Raw genomic sequence first — 23,401 nt, 5'->3', positions numbered from 1 at the left:
CTCTCTTCTGTCCCCAGATATCTCTTTGGTCATCGTCTGCCTCTTGAACTACAGTGAATCCTTACCGATCCTCACAGCGGTGGCAGACTGTGGGTTTTCAGCAGCTGTGGGTGAGTGTTTACATTTGGACCCACCAATATACATCACCAAAGCCTTGCACTTCTTTTGTTTTTGGATCTCCCAGCTCTTCCACTAACACCTCTCCAGTCCAAATGTGATAATCAAAAAGGCATCTTCAATAATTGACAGCTCCAATCAATCATAATAGCTATCAGGAAAGAGGACATTTATCTTAAGTCTATCCCCGTCAACTTCCAGGTGAAAAAGGAGCCAATCCCATTACACCTGACAAGGACTCACTTGTTTTACTTTAGAGCTGAACAGGGATTGATCACTGGGGAGGAACTCACCAAGCAAAGTACTGTGGTTATGTTCTCAAGTGATTAACCCCTGACGCAGCTCTAAAGAGAAACAAGTGGCCATTATTTAGTGTGATAGGTTTGATTATATCACAGTTGGGTATTCCCTGGATTATAAATAAGAAGCGAGTAAAGATTTATTTATTTATTTTTTTAGCCACTGTACTTTAATCTCCATTTTCTTATTGAATTAGAAAAACAGGGAGAAGTTTTGGAAAACTGATAACAGATTACACTGTTATTAGTTTTCCAAAACTTCTCTCTGTTTTTATAATTCAATAAGAAAGTGGAGAAAAAAGTACAATGGCTTAAAAATAAATGTAGCACTGTAGTCCTCATTGTGAATCTCTGCTACTTTGTGGGGAGCATTTAGCACTGAAGTTTTCTTTCCCCTTAAGTTGTATTTGTCCCAAGAAAGCTTGAACTTTATTTGGTATTGTGGGTAGGATTTCAGCAAGCAAATATGTATGAATTAGTTTTGCATACTCATTCTGTGACTTTTCCAAGAGAGCTGCTTACTCTCTCTTGATTGGCTGCTCTGATTTGTACAAACGCCTTCAGTTTGCAGTGTATTGCTGACATTGCAGTGACATATAGTGGGCAGACCGACATATTATACCCCTGAGGCAGGCCTCTCTTTGAAGGCCGAAACACGGACTGTGTCGGGTCTTGGGTCATTGTGCACAGGACTTTTATACTTGGACTTTTTAATGTGATTTTATATGTATTATATTTGTAAGTTGATTTGCACAAATAAAGATTGTCTACCCCAGTCTATCCCACTCCCCACGCTTTCTTTAGGCATTTGACTTTTCTGTCCCTTTCTTGTGTGTTCTGGATTAGTTTTGCACACACCATGAGAGTAATGAACCTCACTGTTAAGCCAGTATGAACAGCTCCTATATGGAAGTTAGAGTTGGTGTTGCATCATTACAGGGGAACTTGGGAAGCTGGTTTCATTTCACTTTCACTTCAACATATGAAGTGGTTTTTGCGTCCTGCTGCTCTGGTGGATCGCTCTGAGCACGCTACCATACCAGATAACAGAATTACTGATATCTGTTTTGTTAGATGAAATATGGGTGCTAAGAGAGAAGACAATATTGTGTTACAACTTGAATGTATAAATAATACAAAGAGACAGGGGTGGCTATTTGTGGCATGTGGGCGAGTATTGTATGTGAGCGAGTATTGTTTTTGATGTGCATTTTATGTAGGACAAGGCAGTTAAGGCAAGTTCGTGCTTGCATGTATGTGTTTTGTAATGTGTGGTTTTTTTTTTTACTATGTATGTGTTTTTGGAACCCGTTTTGTATAAAGCGGGATATAAATAAAAACCATAAACCATAACAATGGACTCAAGCTGTTTTGGCGGAGAGGGTGAAAGACTTATCTAATCTACCGGGTCATCTCCAAACCGAGCTCGACTCGGTTAACAAAAATCAGAAGACCAGAATATACATAGAGATATGAAAAAGGGTGGGTAATAGAGTTAAGAAGTCGTGAGCCTGTAATTGCTCCTGATGAAGGAAATAAAACTGGGTACTCGGTCGGGCAACCAGTCCTCATACTTTTGAGATAAGTATCCCTCCAATTCTTTATTATAAAACATTATATACACTACTTGAATAGATATATGATAATTTTAAATTGACAAACATATCATTAGTGATTCGCACTCCTTACTTTTTTATTTTCTTCACATGGTTTGGATTTTTATATATATTTTGTATATGTCGTGGGACAATATATGATGTAAAGGGTATACCTATGATGCACCTTTTTAAAGTGAACTTGCTGTAGGATATAACCCCGGTGGGCTTAAACTTGAGCAACTATCAAGGTCCCTGAATTACTGAATTTCTTCCACACAATCAATGGGAAATGTATAAGAGAACTAACGCATGATAAAATAAAAAGAACACTCTTGTTAGTTACATCATACATGTATTTAAGAAACATAAGGCGTCCATGGCTAGCCCTTCCACTCCCAGACTGCCCAGAGCGTAGCTTGGCCAGGTAGCAACACTAATTAGATAAGTCTAGTGAACCCTTAACAGTGTGTGATTCATTTTGGACTGGTCCACTACACCATCTGTTTGACCAGATGGTTTCTAAAGCCAGGAACAGAAGCAGGGATTGTAATCCACCTACCAAGCAACTATCTATGGAGAAGTCTCTGAACTGGCTCATCTTATTACAACAAATTCATCAATGACAATCATTAATAGTTCATTTTGAAATTCACCAAGATTTGTGAAATCTGTTATTTCAATAGGTTTTCCAATTCCCTGTTATAATAATATCAAGTCTCTGGTGTGCAAAGAATTCTGGGATGCTGCAGTGGGTAGCACCTGAGCTCAGAACTAATTGGACGGTTTTTGTTGTAATCATAGTCGCTCATTGCCATGGAAGGTCATCATTGCTCAGTGCAAGCCCAACATACAGATACCACTGATGGATATATTGCTTGACCCCATCTCAGAGACAGTATTCAACAATGTTTTCCCAACACTATCAAAGAAAATTAAACTAGCAACACATCCACAGTAGGCATCTCCTAAAAAGAATAACCAAAACTCTTCCCCGTGACCTTCTCACAGAATGTTCCCAACGCACATCACTAGTGTTCTATCCAAGATTAATCTGCAATCTTTCTCCAGCCCCTGTCTATGGAGTGTTGACCAGCAACATACACACAGCATTCCATCCTAAGAAAAGTAAACTATAGCGTACCTATAGCCCACCCACAAAGCATTACCGGCAACATGCCATCAATCAATATCTCATACAGAATGACCTGCAATCATTCCCTGGCATCTATCCTATAGGAAGTAACAAGAAATAGTTTCTCCATCAATCACAAGGAAAATAACCACGATATATTCCTCAGTACAGTGTCCTATAGCAACTAATGAGCAACACATCCATAGTAACCTATCCTATGGAAAGTAAATCAGCAATATGTCTCATTCCTTGAGCAAGTACCACCAACTCACAATGGACCTGAAGCACTAAGCTTTATTTTCATAGCCACAAACTGAGAGAAAAGTCTTAGGGCTCCTTTTATCAAGGTGCGCTACGGGGGTTAGCGCTTCGGACATTTCATCACGCGCCAACCCCCGCGGCACGCCAAAAAACTAATGCCTCATCAATGGAGGCGTTAGTGACTAGTGCGGCAGGCGGTTGAACACGCGGTATTCCGCGCGTTAACCGCCTACCGCAACTTGATAAAAGGAGCCCTTAGTGAATCAAGCTCTAACCCTATGCTTTTACAAAAAAGAAAAAAAGGAGACAAAAAGCAGAATGCTGCTGCAGACACTACAGGTACAGCAAAATGATCAATCTACATATTTTAGCATGGATCTACTATCCTATAATTTTCCTACAGTCATTGTGAAATGCAAAGTAGGGATGTTCGGAATGCCCCATTGTGGTCACGATTCTGATGCATGCTTATCTACAGGGATGGGCAAGCAGTAGATGGAGCAAGGGGAAAGGCAGAGAAAATGCTCCAGAACCTTTACACAAGGACATTAATTCAAAGAGCTGGTGCTTACTCTTCTGATGTGATGCCTTTCATGCTGAACCAGAAAATGAAAGGATAAAAAATATATGAGAAAACAAACATAAGACAAGAATAGCTGAAAGGATGAGACAGGAAGCAAAGGAGTCAGAAAGAAGTACAAATTATAGATACATGAAATCAGATGACACAGGGCACATTTTTCCCCGTTCCCGCGGAAACTCATTTTCCCATCCAATCCCGGTCAGTTCTTTTCCTGTCCCTGCCCCATTCCTGCAAACTCTGTCCTCATCTGCACAAGCCTCAAACACTTTAAAATTAAAAGTATCCGAGGCTTGTGCGGTTAAGGCAGAGCTTCCAGGAATGAGGCAGGGACAGTGAGAGCGACAAACACGTGGGGACGGGAAATTGAGTTCCTACGGGGATGGGGAAAAATCTGCCCCCATGTCATTCTCTACATGAAATGTACAGAATGAAGACTATTCCATCCATAGGACTAGACAGGCTTAATCCTCCCCCAACTAGAGACCTTAGAAGTGCAAGATAATTATTTTTAGATCTTGAAATGACTTCTAAATATTTTTCCAGTGGTATAACAAGGGCGGGGCAGGAGGCCCTCTTAGTTCCTAAGTTAGGCTCCTAAAATTGTACCCTATTTTCAACCAAATTTATGAGTATAAATTTTCAGCTGATAATTCATCTTAGTTTAGGGACTTAAGTTATGCTTATAAATTTAGGCTTAACTTCAGATTGGAAGGGTGTATATTATCTTACCCCTCCTAACTCTCTTCACAGTAAATAGTACAACGTTTATAGATCCTCAGAAGTACCACCTAGTACACATACAAATTCATTGTGTCAGGCTTTATGTACTACTTCCTCACCAGATGTCCATACTTTGCTATTAAATTTATAAATACTTTTTCCCACCTTAGTGTATAAATAGTTTAAATACTTAGTTTAAAACTTGTGATCATGCTTTCAGGGATTTATATCGCCAACATGTTTCACTCGAAGGGGTTTTATCAAGGCACCATATCCCTTTCTAAAGCTTAACGTCGCTGTACCTGAACACTGAATAGTTAACTCAAAAAATTAACTATTCAGTGGTCAGGTACAGAGGCGTTAAGCTTTAGAAAGTGACATGGTGCCTTGATAAAACCCCTTCGGGTGAAACATGTTGGCGGTATAAACCCCTGAAAGCATGACCACAAGCTTTAAGCTAAGTAATTAAATTATTATATATATATATATATATATTTTATATATATAACTGTTTATTCAAGAGACAAAATGCACGTATAAAGCAGAAATAACATTTTCCAATACACAACAGGAACCACACAACCTACAAATAGAACCCTGAATACAAGTAGAGTCCGGGCCTGTGTTCTTATAGCCCGGACCCAGCCATTCCTCACCCCAAAAAGAACCCCATCCACCCTCTCCAACCCTAACACCAAGGTGGAAAAAAGTATTTATAAATTTAATAGCAAAGTATGGAAGATCTGATGAGGAAGTAGTACATAAAGCCTGACACAATGAATTTCTATGAGTGCTAGGTGGTACTTTTGAGGATCTATAAACGTTGCACTATTTACTGTGAAGAGACTTAGGAGGGGTAAGATAATACACCCTTCCAATCTGAAGTTTGGGCTATACTCTCACAGACAATTTAACTTGAACTATTGTGCTGTTTGGGCAATCTATAAATTTAGGCTTGCCGTTCATTTGCCTAGATTTATAAGCCTAACCAGTTTAGTGCTGAAAAATCATAATCTTTCTTCCCCATCCTAAATTTGCTTCTGGTCCCATCTACTTTTCATGCTCCTAAATTTAATTTAAAGTTTAATGAATTTCTGAGTATAAATTTAAGCGCTTGGTCCTAATACATTTTCAATGATGCCAAGTTAGGAGCACAACTCTCAAACACTGGCTTTTATAAAGCTATAGTTGAGGTTTCTACCACGGGCCGGTGAGGTAAATGTTTTGATGCTCTACCGTGGCTTTGTGAAAGGAGCACAAAGTAAGGACCATAAATCCTCTGAATGTTGAGTCCTATCGGTGCAACCAATCCCCCCCCCCATCCTAACACACACACACAACTCATTACCAAAAACAGGCGAGCCCTCTTTCTCACCAACATATACACAAACAAGATAAATAACTTGCAGTACTTACATTATACCAACTCTGGCTCTTCTGTAAGGAGAAAAATCAGAAAAAGAGAAATTAATTTGAGTAACTGGCTTATGCAGTATTTTACTGATCTTTCAGAGACAAATAGTAGACACAAGCTGGGAGACTCACAGAAGGAGCCTGATAATTAAGGATATAAAGACAGGCTACGGGGAAAAGGATTTAACAGGGATGGTAAAGATCTGTTACTGCACTGGCCAAAGTGCAGGAGACTGGAAAATTCAAAGGTGTGATGACTAATATGATTTCTACCTTAATTGCAGGTGCAGTGCACGTATAGAGAGATTTTTTTGGTTCTTGCAGACATTTTTCTGGTTAATAGTATCTCTACTGGTTTTTGGCTAATCAGCTAATGTGACCGCACTTGCATACATACACATCAGCTACGATTTATTTATTTATTTAAAAGATTTCTCAACCGCCTATTCCTAGGTGGCTTTTACAAATAGTAACATACATAAAATGGAACAAAGAAGACTTGTACAAACACTCTCTGCTTAGGCTGAATAGCGGACCCCAGTCCTGTCCACACGTCCAATCTGATCTTACGTATGTAGCAGAAAAATAGCACAAGGGCTCAAGTGCACACGGGACCCAGGAGGACCCACACGGAAAGCGTTGCGCCAAACACAAGCCCTAGTGCACAAACCCCAGGGCTCCTTTTACCAAGGTGCGCTAGCGTTTTTAGCACATGCACCGGATTAGCGCGCCCTACCTGAAAAACTACTGCCTGCTCAAAAGGAGGCGGTAGCGGCTAGCGCGCGTAAGGCCCTAATGCGCCTTTGTAAAAGGAGCCCCCTTTGTCTGTTCTGTATGTTTTATTTCAGGTGATTTGCTTTCCAGGCTTACTTATCATTCGAAAGGCATGACACTGAAGCCTGTATATTTACTTTCAACAGAATGCACCTAAACTGGTTTTAATTGGTTCTGAAGCAATCAAAAGCCAGTCATTTTTCAACTGATGTAAAAATCAGGGCTGCAAACCTAGAGACCTCTTTTCACTTCTCCTGTTAACCTATCACTGTGGGAACTTCAGCAAGCCACTCAACCTGCCTGTGCTGAGACCCAAACTGCTCCGTGAAAGTGATCTCGTGAGCCTCAATGCTTTAAGCAGGTTAACTTCTGGCATCGGCTGTTTTGGTTTTGAAACATAGGGGGATCTTAGAACTGAACAAGGAACGGTCATTGCTTCTAGCAAGAAAAAGCAATGGGAATCAGAATAGAGGTTGGCCAATAACTTACAGGCAGTAGTGGCTTGCCTTATCAGACTTTCAGGCATACCCTGGTGGGAAGAATGCTGCCAGGAGTCTCAGACAGGAAAGCACCTGCTGTGCTGTCACCAAAGAAGGAAGAGAAAAAAAAATAATAAAGCACAGGTTCTCTCAGCTGCTGCAGGGCTCAAAGACCTACCATGGTCCTGTTCTCTCCTCCAGCATAGATTTCCTGCTAATTCAGAAGTCCCTGATGTGTCAAAAGAGAGAACAAGAGCATGGCAGGGGTTTGAGAACTGCAGTGACTCAGAGTCCCAAGCTTTATGACCGTCATTTTGTTCTTTTCTTTTAATTTAAGAACATAAGCATCGCCTCTGCCGAGTCAGACCATGGGTCCATCTTGCCCAGCAATCCGCTCCTGCGGCGGCCCCCCCCAGGTCCATGACCTGTAAATGATCTTTTACCTAAAACATTTTATTCCCTAATCATTTAATAACCTGTATAGTAACCCTTTATCTGTACCCTTCAATCCCCTTTTCCTTCAGGAAATCATCCAATCCCATTTTGAAACCCAAAATCGTACTCTGCCCTACCACCTCCTCTGGAAGCGCATTCCAGGTGTCCACCACCCTCTGAGTGAAGAAGAACTTCTTAGCATTTGTTCTGGGTCATCCACTTCATGTTATATGGATCTTTATGGCCAACTAGTTAGACAAGGCAAGGTAAGGAAATGGGCCAATATAATTTTTAAAAAAAAACACCCAGTCTGTCACTTCTGTGTGAATCTGCCCTTGCTCACCATCCTCTGCCTTTTAAGAATTGCGATACTCTCACCAGAAGGTAGGCATGTCCCTTCTCTTCCATTTATTGAATGCTGAGCTTAGTTTTAGAAATACCCCCATAACTGGCAATAATGAAAACCTGCACTTATGAAGAAATATTAGAATTCATAAAATGACCACCCTTTTTCCATCTATCCATAAAGATACATAGGTAGATAAGTACTATCAGAAAGGCACCTCTAGCAAAACAAAAAGGCTATAAAAGAAAGCTAAAAAAGGAGAAATTAGGTTCTTACCTGCTAATTTTCTTTTTTAGTCCCTCCAGACTGGCACAGAACGGATGCGTTTACGCTTCTCTGCCAGCAGGTGGAGACTGAGACATATTGACTTTTGGCAATAGAACATGTGGGCTGTGCAGTCCCATCTAAAATCAGTCTGATAAATAGCCAAGCAGAAAACTAAACTAAACAGGAAAACATTCCAACTTCACACTCACATGGAGAAGACAAAGGAAGTGCCCAAATCAGACATGTGAACACTGGTTGGATACTGATTAGAACAAAAATCTTCAAAAACATCACTATGGTTCGCCAGCTAAACCAGATGAACCAAATGCCGCTGCTCTTATTATATTCCCCAACAACCAAAACAAAAACAATACTGCAGAAAAAAATGTACTCTTCGCAAAAAACACCAAAATATACGACAGGACTGGGTCTGTGCCAGTCTGGAGGGACTAAAAGAAAGAAAATTAGGAGGTAAGAACCTAATTTCTCCTTCTTTAGCGGCTCTCCAGACCAGCACAGAATGGATGGGACATACCAAAGCAGTGCCCATCATGGATGGAACCCCTGAAAAGCTGCCACAAGAACATGCTTACTGAACACTGCGTCCTGACCCGCCTGCACATCCACACGATAGTGGTGAACAAAGGAATGGAGAGAAGACCAAACCGTAGCTTTACAGATATCCACCGGAGGCAAAAGAGAACTCTCAGTCCATGAGGCCGCCTGCCCCCGAGTGGAATGAGCTTTGATAAAATCCAGAATCGGTTTCTTCTGAAGAAGGTATGCCGAAGCGATAGCCGCCTTGATCCAGCACGCAATTGTAGCCTTGGAAGCATCCCCCTTACGAGGGCCTGCTAAAAGGACAAAAAGACGATCCAACTGACGGAACTCCTGGGTCCGCTGAACATAAGCACAAAGGACCCTACGGACATACAATTTGCGCAACTGTCTCTACTTCAAAGTGCCCTCCCGGCTACCCAAGACTGAAAGGACAACAAATATGAAGAGGAAAAACCACCTTCGGCAGAAGGAGGAGGGAACCAGCCGCAGCATGACCCGCTCCCTGGAGAACTCCAGGAATGGAGGCCTACATGAAAAGGCCTGCAGTTTGGAAACACGCCTTACGGAAGTAATGGCCACCAGGAACACTGCCTTAAGAGTAAGATCCTTCAGCATGCAGGAGCTGAGAGGCTCAAAAATAGGATGTACAAGCACAGAAAGAATTAGACTGAGATCCCAGGCTGGAACTGAAAGACGAACCGGCAGCCGGAGCAATTTCGACGCTCTCAAGAATCGAATCACATCCGGAGAAGCGGTCAAATGCGGACCATGAAAAGAAGACAAAGCTGTGATCTGAACCCTGAGGGAGGACCAGGCAAGGCCCCACTCCAGGCCTCCTGCAAAAATTACAAGATGGGAGGCAAAGATGCACGAAGGGGAATCACACCACACGCAGAACACCACTCCTCCAAAAGACGCAAAATGTGCACATAAGCTCGAGAGGTAAAAAGTCTCTGAGACCTCAAGACGGTGGAGATTACCTTATCCGAATATCCTTTCTTAATTAGGCGTTCCCTTTCAAGAGTCAAGCCGTAAGACAAAAGGGACCGGGATCGAACATGGGAATGGGATTGCAGAAAGTCAGGCAATAGGGGCAAAGGAAGAGGATCTGCCACTTGAAGATGAACCAGATCTATGTACTATGGGTGTCTGGGCCATTCCAGGGCCACTAGGATCACGTGGCCTGCGTACCAGGAAATCTAAAGATGAACTCTGCCCACCAGTGGTCAAGAAGGGAAGAGAAACACAGGCCAAGCATCAGCCAAGCCTGCACCAGAGCATCCAGCCACTTGGTCTGATAATCCCTGCACTGACTGAAGAACCTCAGTGCTTTGGACGGCCCCATGACTGAACAATCAATTCGAAGGCTTTCAGTCTGAGACACTACTTGCCAGGATCCAGCAGATGACTGAGGAAGTCCACCTGAACATTGTCTATTGCTATGTGGGAAGCCAAGATGTCCAAAAGATGAGCATCTGCCCATTCCATGAGAAGAGTGACCTCTTGCGCTACTAGATGACTTTTGGTTCCTCCCTGACAATTGATGTAAGCCACCGCCATGGCATTGTCCAAGAGAACCTGCGCCGACATGCCCTCCAGCAATGCCTGGAAAGCTACCAATGCCAACTGAATGGCTCTAGTCTCCAGAACATTGATCGACCAGGACACTTCCACTGGTGACCAGCTGCCCTGAGCCAAACAACCAAGACATTGAGCTCTCATCCGAGGAGACTGGCATCTGTGAGAAGTGCTGTCCACTGAGGCTGAGCTAGACTTACTCCCTGAGCTAGATTGGAAGACTGTAGCCATCAGCGCAGGCTGCGATAAACTAACCCTCGAAGAGGGACATGAGAGTCCATATTTTGAATCTACGGAAACCACCGCTGAAGAAGAGCATACTGAAGAGGATGCCTGTGAGCCCGAGCCCACCTGTTCACTTACAGGGAGGCCACCATCGACCCCCAAGACCTGCAAAAAATCCTGCGCCCAAGGGCAATGACAATCCATTAGGAAATGAATCTGCAGCTGCAATTTCAATACCCAGGCCTCGGGAAGGAAGACCCTCCCCAAGCCTGTGTCGAGATACTCCAAGTACTGCAACAGAGTCAACCAGCTTTTAGACAGGTTAACCAGCCTAGCGATTGCAGAAACTCCACCACTTGAGACTTGACCCGGGAGCTTTCTGAAACGACTCCACGACAGTCGTCCAGATAGGAATCATTGATGGGAGGCCCAAATTGGAACATGCAGGTAGGCCTCCATGAGGTCGAGAGAAGTCAGAAATTCCCCAGGCTGGACAGCAAGAATCACAGATTTCAGGTTTCAGATCCAAAATGGGCAAAAAAGACCCTTCTTTCTTGGGCACAACGAAGTAAATAGAGTACCTGCTGTTGCAAATCTCCTGAGGAAGCACTGTGAGGTCTAACAACCTGAGCAGCGTCTGACAAAATGCCCTCTTCTTCCAAGTTGCCTGACAAGGAGAAGAGAGGAAACGATATGGTAAAGGTCAGGAAAACTCTAGAGAATAGCCGACCGAAATCACTTCTAGGATCCACTGATCCATGGTGATCTTGGCCCACCCCCAGCAAAACTCCCGCAACTGGGCTCCTAGGAAACTAGGGAAAGGACCCACAGTAAGTCATTGGGCCGGACGGGCGAAGAAAGAGACACCGGCGGAGTCCCCGAAAGGACTGCATGTGTTGAAAGAAGAGCCCTCTGGAAGGAGAAAGAGCCGGGCCCCTGCCAGGGTGGTACCTATGAAAGTCCAGCAAATGCCTATGGGTGGCGCCACCCCACAGTGCTTGGCAAGGGCAATCCTCCAGAAGCCAAGGCACCTTAAGAGTCACTCAAAGCCTGAAAATCAGCTTATCCAACTCCTCCCCAAAGAGGAAAGAGCCTCGAAAGGGAAATTTACTGAGCTTAGACTTAAAGACTGCATCCGCCGATGAACCCCAAAGCCACAGGTTACGGCGAGATACCACTCTGAGGGCTATGGACTTGGCCAATGCCCTCAACAGATCATACATGGCATCAGAGAGATAAGAAACGCCGAGCTCAATCTTCGCTACCTCCTGATCCACTAAAGACCAGTCAGCTGACTCCCCATCAAGGACCCCCTCAGACTACCAGAAACAAGCCTGGGCCACCAGACTGCCACCTGGAAAGCCAAGGCAGCCACATCAAAACTCTGCTTAAGAAGAGCCTCCAACTTATGGTCCTGAACTGGCACAGTAAGTCGGCGTGTGATAGCAGAGACCACCGCATCAATCATAGGAGACTTAAAGGTATCCCTATCCCCATCAAGAATTGGATAAAGTCTGACCGTGGACTGATGAATAGAAAAAGAGTGGGATGCTGAAAAGATCACCCGAAGCAGAGGGTCCATAACTCGAGTGGGGTCCTTAGCTTCCTCCTCAAAGCGCAAAACCAAAGATAATAAGCTACTGCAGCTCATCCCAGTGAAAAATGCACACAACCAATGCATCCTCGCCAACCGGCATCTCCAAAAATCCTTCATCCAAATCATCTGTCCCCACTAGTGGATTTTGGAGGACCACCCCAAGGTCCAAGTCCTCATCCGGCAAAATCAGATTAGGCATAAAAAAAGTCTTTGTCCCAAGACACCTGCGGCCGTTTGGATGATAGCTGGGGAGACTGGACGGAGGCAGTCGTAGCATGAAACTGAATAGGGGCGGCCGTGGAAGGAAAATACCTTCCCCCCTCTCCCCCCAAATACCCCGAGATCCCTGGGATAGAAACTGGACCCCCTAGCCACCTGTAAATAAGCCTTGTACATGGCTAAATCAAAATCATGGCAAAAAAAACCCCAGGCGGCATCACAGAACTCACTGCAGGTGCAGAAGAAACAGCTAGAACTTGTTCCTATCTTTCTAAAAACAGGAAGAAGATTGCTTGAGGCCAGGGGCAAAATTGCAGAGCTTCCCATCAAAACTGAAGGAAGGCCTGCTGAAAAACTGTCTCCTGAGATAAGAAGCGGCAACGAGGCCTGACTAGACCCCACCGCTAAATCAGAACCGCATGCAGCAGATGCTGTAGGAAACCCCAGCATTGCCAGCAGAGGAATCTTGGGCTTCCCCACTGCTTCCCACCGATATTTATTTCAAGATGCATTTGATTTATAACAAATATATTCCAATTTCCTGCATTTTCATAACAATTAACTAAAATTTTTTACATTTCTATCCCATTCTTACCTAATGTATTTCCCGTTTTATGTAATTTCACTAAACATTACAATTGTAACTTTTTCCCCTCTTACCCACTCATTCATGTATGTTCAATCCCTCTGTCTAATGTCTTGTCCTACAAAATTAAATGTATTACCAAAATCTGTTGGTTTTTAATATGTACATCGCTTAGATATTGTAATAGGCGATCCATCAAATGTAAATAAACTTGAAACTTGATAAGTGGTGCATGCGTGAAAGGGAACCCTGCATGCCAGCACCCGAAGCCGAGTCATCCTCAAAGCAGCTGAACACTTTGCGCACACACTGGTCATATCCAACGCTCAGCATGCACATAAAACACACTTTTTCTGGTTTTTAAAAGGGTTCATAGTCTGTCACGCCCGAGACACCAGAGCGCCGACAATCCAGCGCTGACAATTCGGCACAAGAAAGAAGCGAGCTGCAGCAAAACTTAATTTTAAAGAGCTCCGAAGCAGGGTGTGAGCACCCACTTGGGGAAACCCCCCCCTTTATAGCATAGTGTTCGTGCTGCTGTTGGGGGGGTTTGGAACTTTGTATTATAGAGAAAACGGAACTTTTTCTGATTTTTTTTGGGAAAAGTTCCGTTTTCTCTATAATGTGGGGGGTTGCACCCCCCAACGGCAGCGCAAACATGATGCAGTAAAGTGGGGGGGGGGTTTCCCCCCCACACCCTCATCAGAGCTCTTTAAAATAAAATTTTCCCGCAGCGCGCTTCTTTCTTGCGCCGAATTGTCAGCGTTGGCTTGTCGGCGCGCTGGTGTCTGGCGCGCGATTATCCTCTCACCTTTAAAAGTGCTCATAATGTATGTGCAGGAGATCTACACACAAAATCACCGGATAAACACGGCTGCCTCAGGCCCTTTTATGTTTTGGTTTTTTTTTTTTTTGTAATCTCACAGCCCACAGCTGTAAAGATCAAGAGAGCAAACCTCACAAGCACTCTAAACTGTAGTCTGTGCCTGAAATGTGTACGCCTGAAACAAAAATTGGGGAGGTGGGGGGGAAATGGGGGGAGGGACTCAACCCTTTCGAGTGTGGCACCCTCGAAGTTGACAGGACCCCCCGAAAGGTTCTCACAAGCTCTGTCCGGACCTCAAAAAGGGACAAGAGAAAGGTCACTAATCAGATCCAACAGGCCCTAACTAACCAAAGGAAAGGCTGCACAGGCTTACCACCTTCACCTGCTAGAGACTGAGAACAGATTGATTGTAGATGGGACTGCACAGCCCACTTGTATTACTGCCAAATGTCAATATGTCTCAGTCTCAACTTGCTGGTAGGAGCGTAAACCCATCCATTCTGTGCCAGTCTGGAGGGATGCTAAAGAATAACTAGGGGCAAGTTGTCAAAACAAAGAATGAAGCATTGTTATTAGAATGACTATGATAGGTTGGCAGAGAGGGAATGAAAGCTTGATGAATGGTAATGGCACACAACTGTGAATGAAGAAAATACACCAGAGGGACTTTTTCCTCTCAATATTAATATATGGCAGAGACTGCACTATGAGATCAGAAGGAACAAAAGGAAACAAGAAATCTGAAACATCTTCATCGGATTCAGCAGATCTTCTTACATCACTGCAAAAAGTAGGAAAGGGACATCTCTAAGAAGGACATGGAAATTAAATCTGCCGCTGAACCAAGGAGCACTAGTTAAATTTAGGAAGCGCTCAACAGATGGCCCCGACCAGACAACTCTGGAAGTAAATACTGTACACAGTTTAAGAAAATAACTTCATACATGCCTAAAATATCATTGGGGGAATGACAGGAATCAGTGGCATAGTTACGAGTAAGAGAAGCCTGGCATTCCATCATCCCTCACAGAGAAAAATGGCTGGTGGTAGGGCACAAAGGGATATAGCCAGACCTTTCTATAATTCTGCTGACCAGATGATTGCAAATGCAGGTTCTATTAGAAATCTAGCCAGTCCCTCAGAGAAATGTGCGGCATGACCCGGAGTTGGGGTAAGGAAGTGAAGCAGCAAAACAGAGGATCTTTAGTCAACAAGAAAAACAAGAGAGGGAAGAACATAGAAGTCTGTGAAGGAAAGGAATTCTTACTTTGAGCAGGTTAAGTCGGTCATACTGAAACCAAAAATAAAGCAGAAACATTAGAATTGATAAAGAAGAGGACAAAACAGAAAACAGAAAATTAAGGAATACGATACTCTCATCATCAATATGCACACAAAAAAATGGAGAAAATATAATTTTAATATTCACAGTGAAGGATGACAGATTCCAGATTATATGTAGAAAAGAACCTCCAAACCTCTACAGAGATCTACAAACCCCGAATATTTACAGAGAGGTGTGGGAAGACCCTCCAACATGTACAGAGAGGCATGAAAAATTTCTACAAATCTACAGGAGTCCCAAGTCTCTAAAGAAAGGTGTGAGGAGCCCTTGCACAGCACAGAAAGGCATATGAAACCTCCAAATATTTATAGAAAGTCATGAGCAGACCTAAAACAACTACAGAGATGAGTGGGAGCTCCTAGATGTCCACGGACAGGTGTGAGGTATCTCCAGACTTCTACAGAGGATTTCCAGGTCTCCATAAAAAGGAATGAGGAGCCCACACACATCACAGAGAGGCATGAGAAACCTCCAGGTTTCTACAGAGAGGCATAAGGGGGGGGGGGGGGAGAAGGGGCTCCAAACATTTATATAGGTGTATGGAATCTCTATAGAAAAGTTTTCTAGATGGGTTTATTTTTATCAAAATGAGAACCTTAATTCTATGTTTACTTTAAAATGAGAACCTTAATTCTATGTTTACTGTATAAATTTACTCTTTTAAAAACCAGAACCGACTCACAGCTGCCACCTTAGCTGATAATCCTGTCTGCACAAAACACATTCCATTGTTCTATTTTCTCTTTCAGATAAAGTATCCAGACACTGCAATGGAAGACCACACTACTTATTTTCCCCCTTTACAATGCTGCCACATATAAGGGGTTATTTTAAAAGCTCTATTCATGCTTTAGATGTCTGAAAACTGGCATTTTGATATTCATATTGCATGGACAACCAAATCCTGATTTTATAAAGCTGGGATATGGATATCTAAAACTGTAGCACATCCATATAGCACGAGGGTGTGGTCTGGACATGTTTCAGGACGGATTAGGGAGTAGCCAAAATATAGATAGCCATTGATTTCAGAAGGGAATGGGACATCCATGTCCAAAAAGATGGGCATTTCTATTTAGTTATAGGTGGGGTATAAATGTAATTATTAAACAAATAAACAGACCTAGAACTTAGCACGTCCAGGTTACAGAAAAGTGCTCCAATTGCGCAATTCTCTACTGAGTGGAATAAGGAAGTCACAGTGGGTATTTTTCTGTCCCTGGGGGGGCTCACAATTAAAAATAAAGTAAAAGAAAATTGCAAGCAGCTATAGTAGGATCTGAACCAGTAACATCAGGGTCTCTGCGCTGGTTGTCAACTGGATTAAAGAATGATACGGTGACAAAATTTATCACTGCTCCCATACCTGCGGATAACCATGTCATTCTTTAACCCTTTCAGGACCATAAGGATCGTAGGCCAATTTTTGTGGTTTTGACGACATTTTTATGGTAAAATGGGCTTGCAGATGCCAAAAAATTGATTTTTTTTTGTGAAATATCATTATTTTTATTTAAAAAATCACACTTCTGGCTTATGGACAGTGTGGCAAGTGAATCTTCTCGTCAATCTGGCAACGACGCTAATGAATGAATGTCGGAACCAGTTTGTTTACATAAAGGCAGTATCATATGGAATCCGTACATATCAAATTTAGAACTGTAGACTATCCCAATCAAAATTTATAGGATTTTAAAGTTATGGGACAAATATGTCCCTTGGTCCTGAAAGGGTTAAAGAGAGGGAAAAATCAGAGTATGAATGGGCACAACCACTGACCCTAATGCCTTGCATTGAAGAATGCTGGTGTAGAAGGACTGAGGTTGAGATAGACACTTAAAAATGACATGGGATTGTTTCCCGCGGTTATCCATGGGAACAGGAATGGTGATGAATTTTGTCACCATGTAATTTTCTAGTCTGGATGTTCTAATCATTAGACTATTCCTCCATGTAGAAGTCTATCTGGCCATCTTATAATATGGATGATCCTCTGCTGTCACAAAGACTCCTCGCCCTTTGTTTTGCCTTCTTAATAGTTTGGACATTTCAGTTTGTAAAATAGATGTTCAAGCATAGCCAGCACTTAGATGTTTATTCTTATATATTTTAAAATAAGCTATATGTGGGCAGATTCTGTTCTAAAATGCAAGAGAAATGGACAGCCGTGTGATGTACAGACTAGGATGTCCACAAAAAGAGAAGCAACAAACTCTTTGTCAAATGGATACAAAAAAGAGCAGAGAAGACCAGAACTTTAAGCTGAAAGATATACTTTAATGACAACCATATAAAGTGGAACATGAAACCAGACCCGACATGGAATGTGTTTCGGTTACAGAGCCTGCATCGGGAGTCCTCACAAAGCCATAAACAATAAACAAAGGTGATAAGTCTATACCAGGCTGAGGTTTTCAATCAAGTCCTTGGGGCACAGCCAGTTCATTGGGGTTTTCAAGATATCCCCATTGAATTCAATAAACAAAATTAATTAACTACCTAATGTCATAGAACTCATACATTAATGAGGGCCCTGTTTACTAAAGAGTGTAAGTTTTTGCACTTACTGCACCTTAACTGCAAAGGTCAAGGTGGTGTTAGTGCAAAGCTCAGGTGGTAAAAGCCCTGCATTCAACACATAGGGCTGATACTTACTGCATAAGCCCCATATTATAGGCACTGACAGATAGCATAGGGGCACCCATGCTATTTAGTAATGAATGTAAGGCAAGCTCTGGTTCAAAAAGAAACTGACAGCAAGAAGCCAAGGTAGAACAACATGAACTCTCCCTATCTACTTTCCCCCCCCCACCCCCAATGCATAAGCCTCCTCCCCATTAAGCCTTTTATTTGATCCTCCTTGATCAAGACCCCAACTGACTGGCAACTTCCCCAACAGGATGCCTCCCCTCTCCAGAGCTATCCTACCTCCAAACAGGGACTTCCCTGATATCCCCCCACCCCCAATGACCTATGATTTTTCCAGGGGTCACTCTGGTAGTCTAGTAGGCTGGGATAAGATAAGTCTCCTCCCATTTCCACCCTGGTGCTGCTCTAGATTCAAAATGGGACTGATGATCCCCAGTGGTATTTTCAAAGTACTGTACTACTATTAGGGGTCAATCTACTATAAAAAAAAATATATAACTTTACTATTTAAAACTCTTAGGGCCCCTTTTACAAAGCTGCGGTAACGAGTCCCGGTGCGGCAAATATGACACAGCCCATAGGAATTGAATTGGCTGTGTTGTATTTGCCACATGGGAATTGCTACCGTGGTTTTGTAAAATAGGACCTTAATTTTATTGGAAATTTGTTAATAGTTTAATTTTTAAAAAACTCTCTTTGATATGAATTCATTATTTCTGCCGTCTACTGTAATTAATTCTCAAAAATATTTCATTGGAAAAATACCAGCCAATGATGGTCAGCAGCTAAATTGGTCTCAGAAACTCTGTCAGGCCAACACTGAAAAGCTGGGGTTAACTGGAAAACCAGTGGCCACTAGATCTTATACAGGTCCCAGTCGATATTCAGCCAGGATCCATTTAAGGCAATTAAGTATGCCCTAGTTGAATATAGGCCTGGATCCAAACAACATTAAAAATGTTTCCTAGCCCCTCCAACCCCTTCTTGTCCCATCCCCCCAGGAATGTCTCTACCGATACCCCGTCCCCCAGAACAGCCTTCCAAGCATCCCAGGTGATCAAGTGGGGGCTTTGCGGGCTGTTGTGACCTTTCACTGAATGCAAATCTCTCTTATGCATATTCCTTGTGAATATGCTGAAAACCAGATTAGCTGGGTCTGTCCTGGGAACTAGATTGAAACCTCCTGGATTAAATCAACATGTCCATGACTAGCTTTTAGAAGCTAAAAAATGTGGATCCCAAAAGGACCACATGATTCAAAAACTTTTTTTTTTTTTTTTAATGAACAAGTTGAAGTATAAAGGAGAAAAAAAAGACCTCAGTGGGTACGGTCACACTGCGTGGTTTACTGCTTATCCAAAGCGCTGACAACTAAGACTTCCATTCCAATCATTGGTTAACAACTTCCAAAATAATCCACTTCTATAAACTTTTTATCTTGCAAAAATCCCATTAACATGTTTACATAATCATATATCAAACACTTCTCAGATAAATCCACAGCACTTATCTTCAATAAAGTCCTGATGGAGAGCCTCCTTTTTTACCAACGGCTTCCTCAGGGAAAATGGAAATGCAGTGTTGGATGTGTACACTCAAAACAGTGAAGGGGTATTCTTAATCCAGGGTAACATGACACTTGTATTCATGGTATTTTGCTACATTATATTTTGACTTGTTCATTGAATCATCTGATCCTTTTGGAATCCACGTATTAAAAAGTAATTTGGACACTGGATGTTTTTCTCAAGTGTTGTGATACAGCTTTTAGAAGCTAAATTTCCTTCATCAGGTCAGTGTGAAGATAATTATTTTAGGTTTAAATAGTACAGACTAAGCTAGTCACAAAGTTGCCTTGTAGTGAGAGAGAAAGTAAATGCGGCTGGTTTCCTTTTCTGTGAAACTGTGCATCTGTTTCTGCATTTTGCCATATGCTGTATTTTTCATCTTAACCCTTTATTTGGCATTGTTGCTCAGAAGCAACATGTGTTTTCTATGGCTCTTATGGGAGATCTTCAAATGCTTGTTACTTGGCACCGTTGCCCTCGTTCAACAGCTTTATGTAAAGCATGTACAAGTTATGTAAAGCAACCATTTTTACCATCTGCCAATTAAAGGGTTAAGCAAAATGTTGTGGCTATAGATTTAATCCACTTGGAGTATGCTAAAAAAAGAGTCAATAAATAAGTTCCAAGTGACAACCTTTTGTTTGGATGTACTCACCACATTTTTGACAGAGAACGTCTGTGAAAATAAATAAGCGTATACAGACCTCTAGTGGTGATAATGAAGCATCACAGTCAGTATAAAATAAAAGATGAATGCGTCCTACTCTCATGCTGGAATTCACGGGGTTGCCTACCTTTCAAACAACAGCAGTCAAGCAACCAAAAGGCATGGTACTGAAAAACCTCAGACTTCCAAGAACAGCTTTCTTTTGACGATGGAGGGTGGTGGCAGCATCTTTCCTCCTGCTAGGCTCTGCCCATGATCTGTCTTTTTCTCCTTACATTATCTCCATGATCTGCCAGTATTTATCTCTACCCCATACCATGCCCTCTTTCTCCCCTGTACTCTCACAGCTTCTAAAACTCTACACAGAATCACTTTTTCTCTTAATGCTCTTCTCCATCTCTCCCTTCCCCACACTACTGCCAAGTGTCTTCCTTTCTCTCTCTCTCATAGTCCACCTGGTCTCTCCCTCCCTCCTCTCTGACCTCCATGCTTTCCCCAGTATTGCCCTCCCTTCCCTTCTGCTGTATAGCCAGTATCTCTTGCATTCCCTCTCCCTTTACAATCTTCCTATAACACTTCCCACCTCAAAATAGCAGTATCTAACATAACATCTCTCATCCTCCATGAAAATATAAGAACATAAGATAAATGTTGTTGGATCAAGATCCATCAAGTCCACCATCATGTCTCCGACAGTGGCCAGATCTAATTCTTAAAACTTGTTTTCAGGGATAAACAATGCCTCTTCCAGGTCTATCTAGCTAATAATTTTTTAGGGACTTTTCTTCCAGGACCTTGTCCAATTTTCTCTTTTGAACCCTGCTGTTAGCTATTTTTTAGTTTCCTTGACCACATCCTCAAGCTGCATGAAAAAATACTGTGGAGGAGTGGCCTAGTGGATAGAGCAGGTGCCTCAGCAACCTGAGGTTGTAAGTTTGACTCCTACTGCAGCTCCTTATGACTCTGGGCAAGTAATTCACCTGTCTAAAAATATGCAATCCACTTTGATTGTATCCACACAGAAAAAGAAGTATAGCAAGTCCCATCCCCTTTATCCTGTCCACAACAGGAACTCAGTGGCCTTAACATACTACTACTACTACTACTACTACTCATTTCTAGACATACACAGTGCTGTACATCAAAACACAGAAGAGACAGTTTCTGCTCAAAAGAGCTTATAATCTAGTCAAGACAAAAACTGGACAAGAAAGGGCATCAATACAGTGTGCTCAGTCGGGGGAATTACAGAGGGAATTATAAAATGTAAAATGTTGTTCATGAAATAGGTATCTAACTTGCTAGGAAGTTCTTCTTTACCCAACGTGTGGTGGACACCTGGAATGCGCTTCCAGAGAGTGTAATAGGGCAGAGTACGGTACTGGGGTTCAAGAAAGGATTGGACAATTTCCTGCTGTTAAAGGGGATAGAGGGGTATAGAGAGAGGATTACTGCACAGGTCCTGGACCTGTTGGGCCGCCGCGTGACCGGATTGCTGGGCACGATGGACCTCAGGTCTGACCCAGCAGAGGCATTGCTTATGTTCTTATGTAACTTTTTTTTAGCACTCATAGGCTAAAAAATTATTTCTTCGTAAAATGATTAACTTGACATTGAAATGTGAGAGAGGAATCCAGCAAAATTCCCAATATTTTAGATGAAAATTCAGTTTTCAGAGATTCTCCAGATTTCAGAATAACCGCATAAGGAAGCGTTCTAATATTGGACCAAACCACAACAATTTTGTCTTAGCTGCATTAAGTTTCATTTGGATGGAATTTGACCATAATTAAAGTCTGTAAAAGGTTGTAAAAGCAAGAAATTTCTAAATCACTCTTCAGCATCTTATGAAAAAGAATTTTGATCATTTTTGCTCACAGCTGTTTCTTTCAGACATTTTAGAAAACCTATCTTTTCTCCAAATACCTGACTAGCTGACTCATTCAAATATATGATTATGTTTAATGTTTATAATCTTTTGTAAACTGCGTAGAACTTTTTGGTAACGCGGTATATAAGTATAAAAAAAATAGATATACAAGCGTCTATGTTTGATTCAAAATTATTTAAATCAGAATCTGCTTCTAATAAAATAAAGATGTCGTCAGCATAAGTAAATATTGTTTCAAAAGCAGTTAGACTGATTCTCTTTAATAAAATCATGTAGACATTGAAAAGTAATGGGGACAATGGAGAACCCTGTGGGACTCAAGTGGACATCCATGGAACGGAAATTTTGCCATCGGTGTTTACCTCATAAGTGCATAACGTTAGAAATTTTATAAACCAATCCAATAGTTTTTGATCCAGACCTATTTCAGCTAATAAGCGAATTAAAATATCTTGATGTACCACATCAAACACTGATGAAAGATTGAACTGCAGCAAAATTGCATATCTATTTTGAAACAGTAAACTTTGAGTTTTTGATATTAAAGGCAATAATAACCGAGTAAAGGCAAGCCAGGTGGGAGCGCCGAGCCATGGAAAGAAAACAGCAGGGCGGGCGACAAATCAGGACCTATATTGCCTCTACACAAATGCGAGGAGCCTCAGGGCCAAAATGGGAGAGCTGGAAATTATAGCCAGTCAAAAAGCCCTGGACATAATTGGAATCACAGAAACGTGGTGGGCTGATGATAATAAATGGGATGTGGTCATACCAGGGTACAAACTTTACAGGAGAGACAGGACACACAAGAAGGGTGGAGGAATAGCGCTATACATAAAAGACTCCATACCCTCAACCAAAATGGAAACAGCAGTAAGGTCGGAAGGCTTGGAATCAATATGGGTTAAGCTACCAGGAGGATCTGGAGCAGACATCAAATTGGGTCTATACTATCGTCCGCCTGGCCAATCGGAAGAAATCGACCGGGACCTGGAGACGGAACTGCGGCAGGTATGCAAGAATGGAAGTGTGGTGGTGATGGGAGACTTCAACTACCCTGGGATAGACTGGAGTATCGGGCACTCAAGTTGCGAGAGAGAGACCAAATTCCTGGAAGCCACGAGGGACTGCTTCCTGGAACAGCTGGTCATGGAACCTACACGAGGAGAAGCTACTCTTGATCTAATCTTCAGTGGACTGGGGGGACCTGCAAAGGAAGTAGCGGTATTAGACCCACTGGGAAACAGCGATCACAACATGATCCA

The 23,401-nt window shown here is 42.4% G+C and overlaps 1 protein-coding gene across 4 annotated transcripts in view; it reads right to left on the bottom strand.

Moving 5' to 3' along the window:
- The window catches only part of LOC117347498 (protein Aster-B), a 206,515-nt gene that overhangs the window by 55,796 nt on the left and 127,318 nt on the right, over positions 1–23,401 (bottom strand). For 3 of the 4 annotated variants that reach the window (XM_033918534.1, XM_033918539.1, XM_033918535.1), the window contains one exon: positions 6,127–6,147. The exons of the other annotated variant lie outside the window; for it this stretch is intronic. In XM_033918534.1, the coding sequence (XP_033774425.1) occupies positions 6,127–6,147 (21 nt within the window). The remainder of the gene's footprint in view (positions 1–6,126; positions 6,148–23,401) is intronic. 4 annotated transcript variants of the gene reach the window in all.

Source organism: Geotrypetes seraphini, chromosome 13 (assembly GCF_902459505.1).
Source record: "Geotrypetes seraphini chromosome 13, aGeoSer1.1, whole genome shotgun sequence".
Lineage (NCBI taxonomy): Eukaryota > Metazoa > Chordata > Amphibia > Gymnophiona > Dermophiidae > Geotrypetes > Geotrypetes seraphini.
Note: the sequence above shows the minus strand (reverse complement) of the source record. Positions and strands in the feature narration are given on the sequence as shown.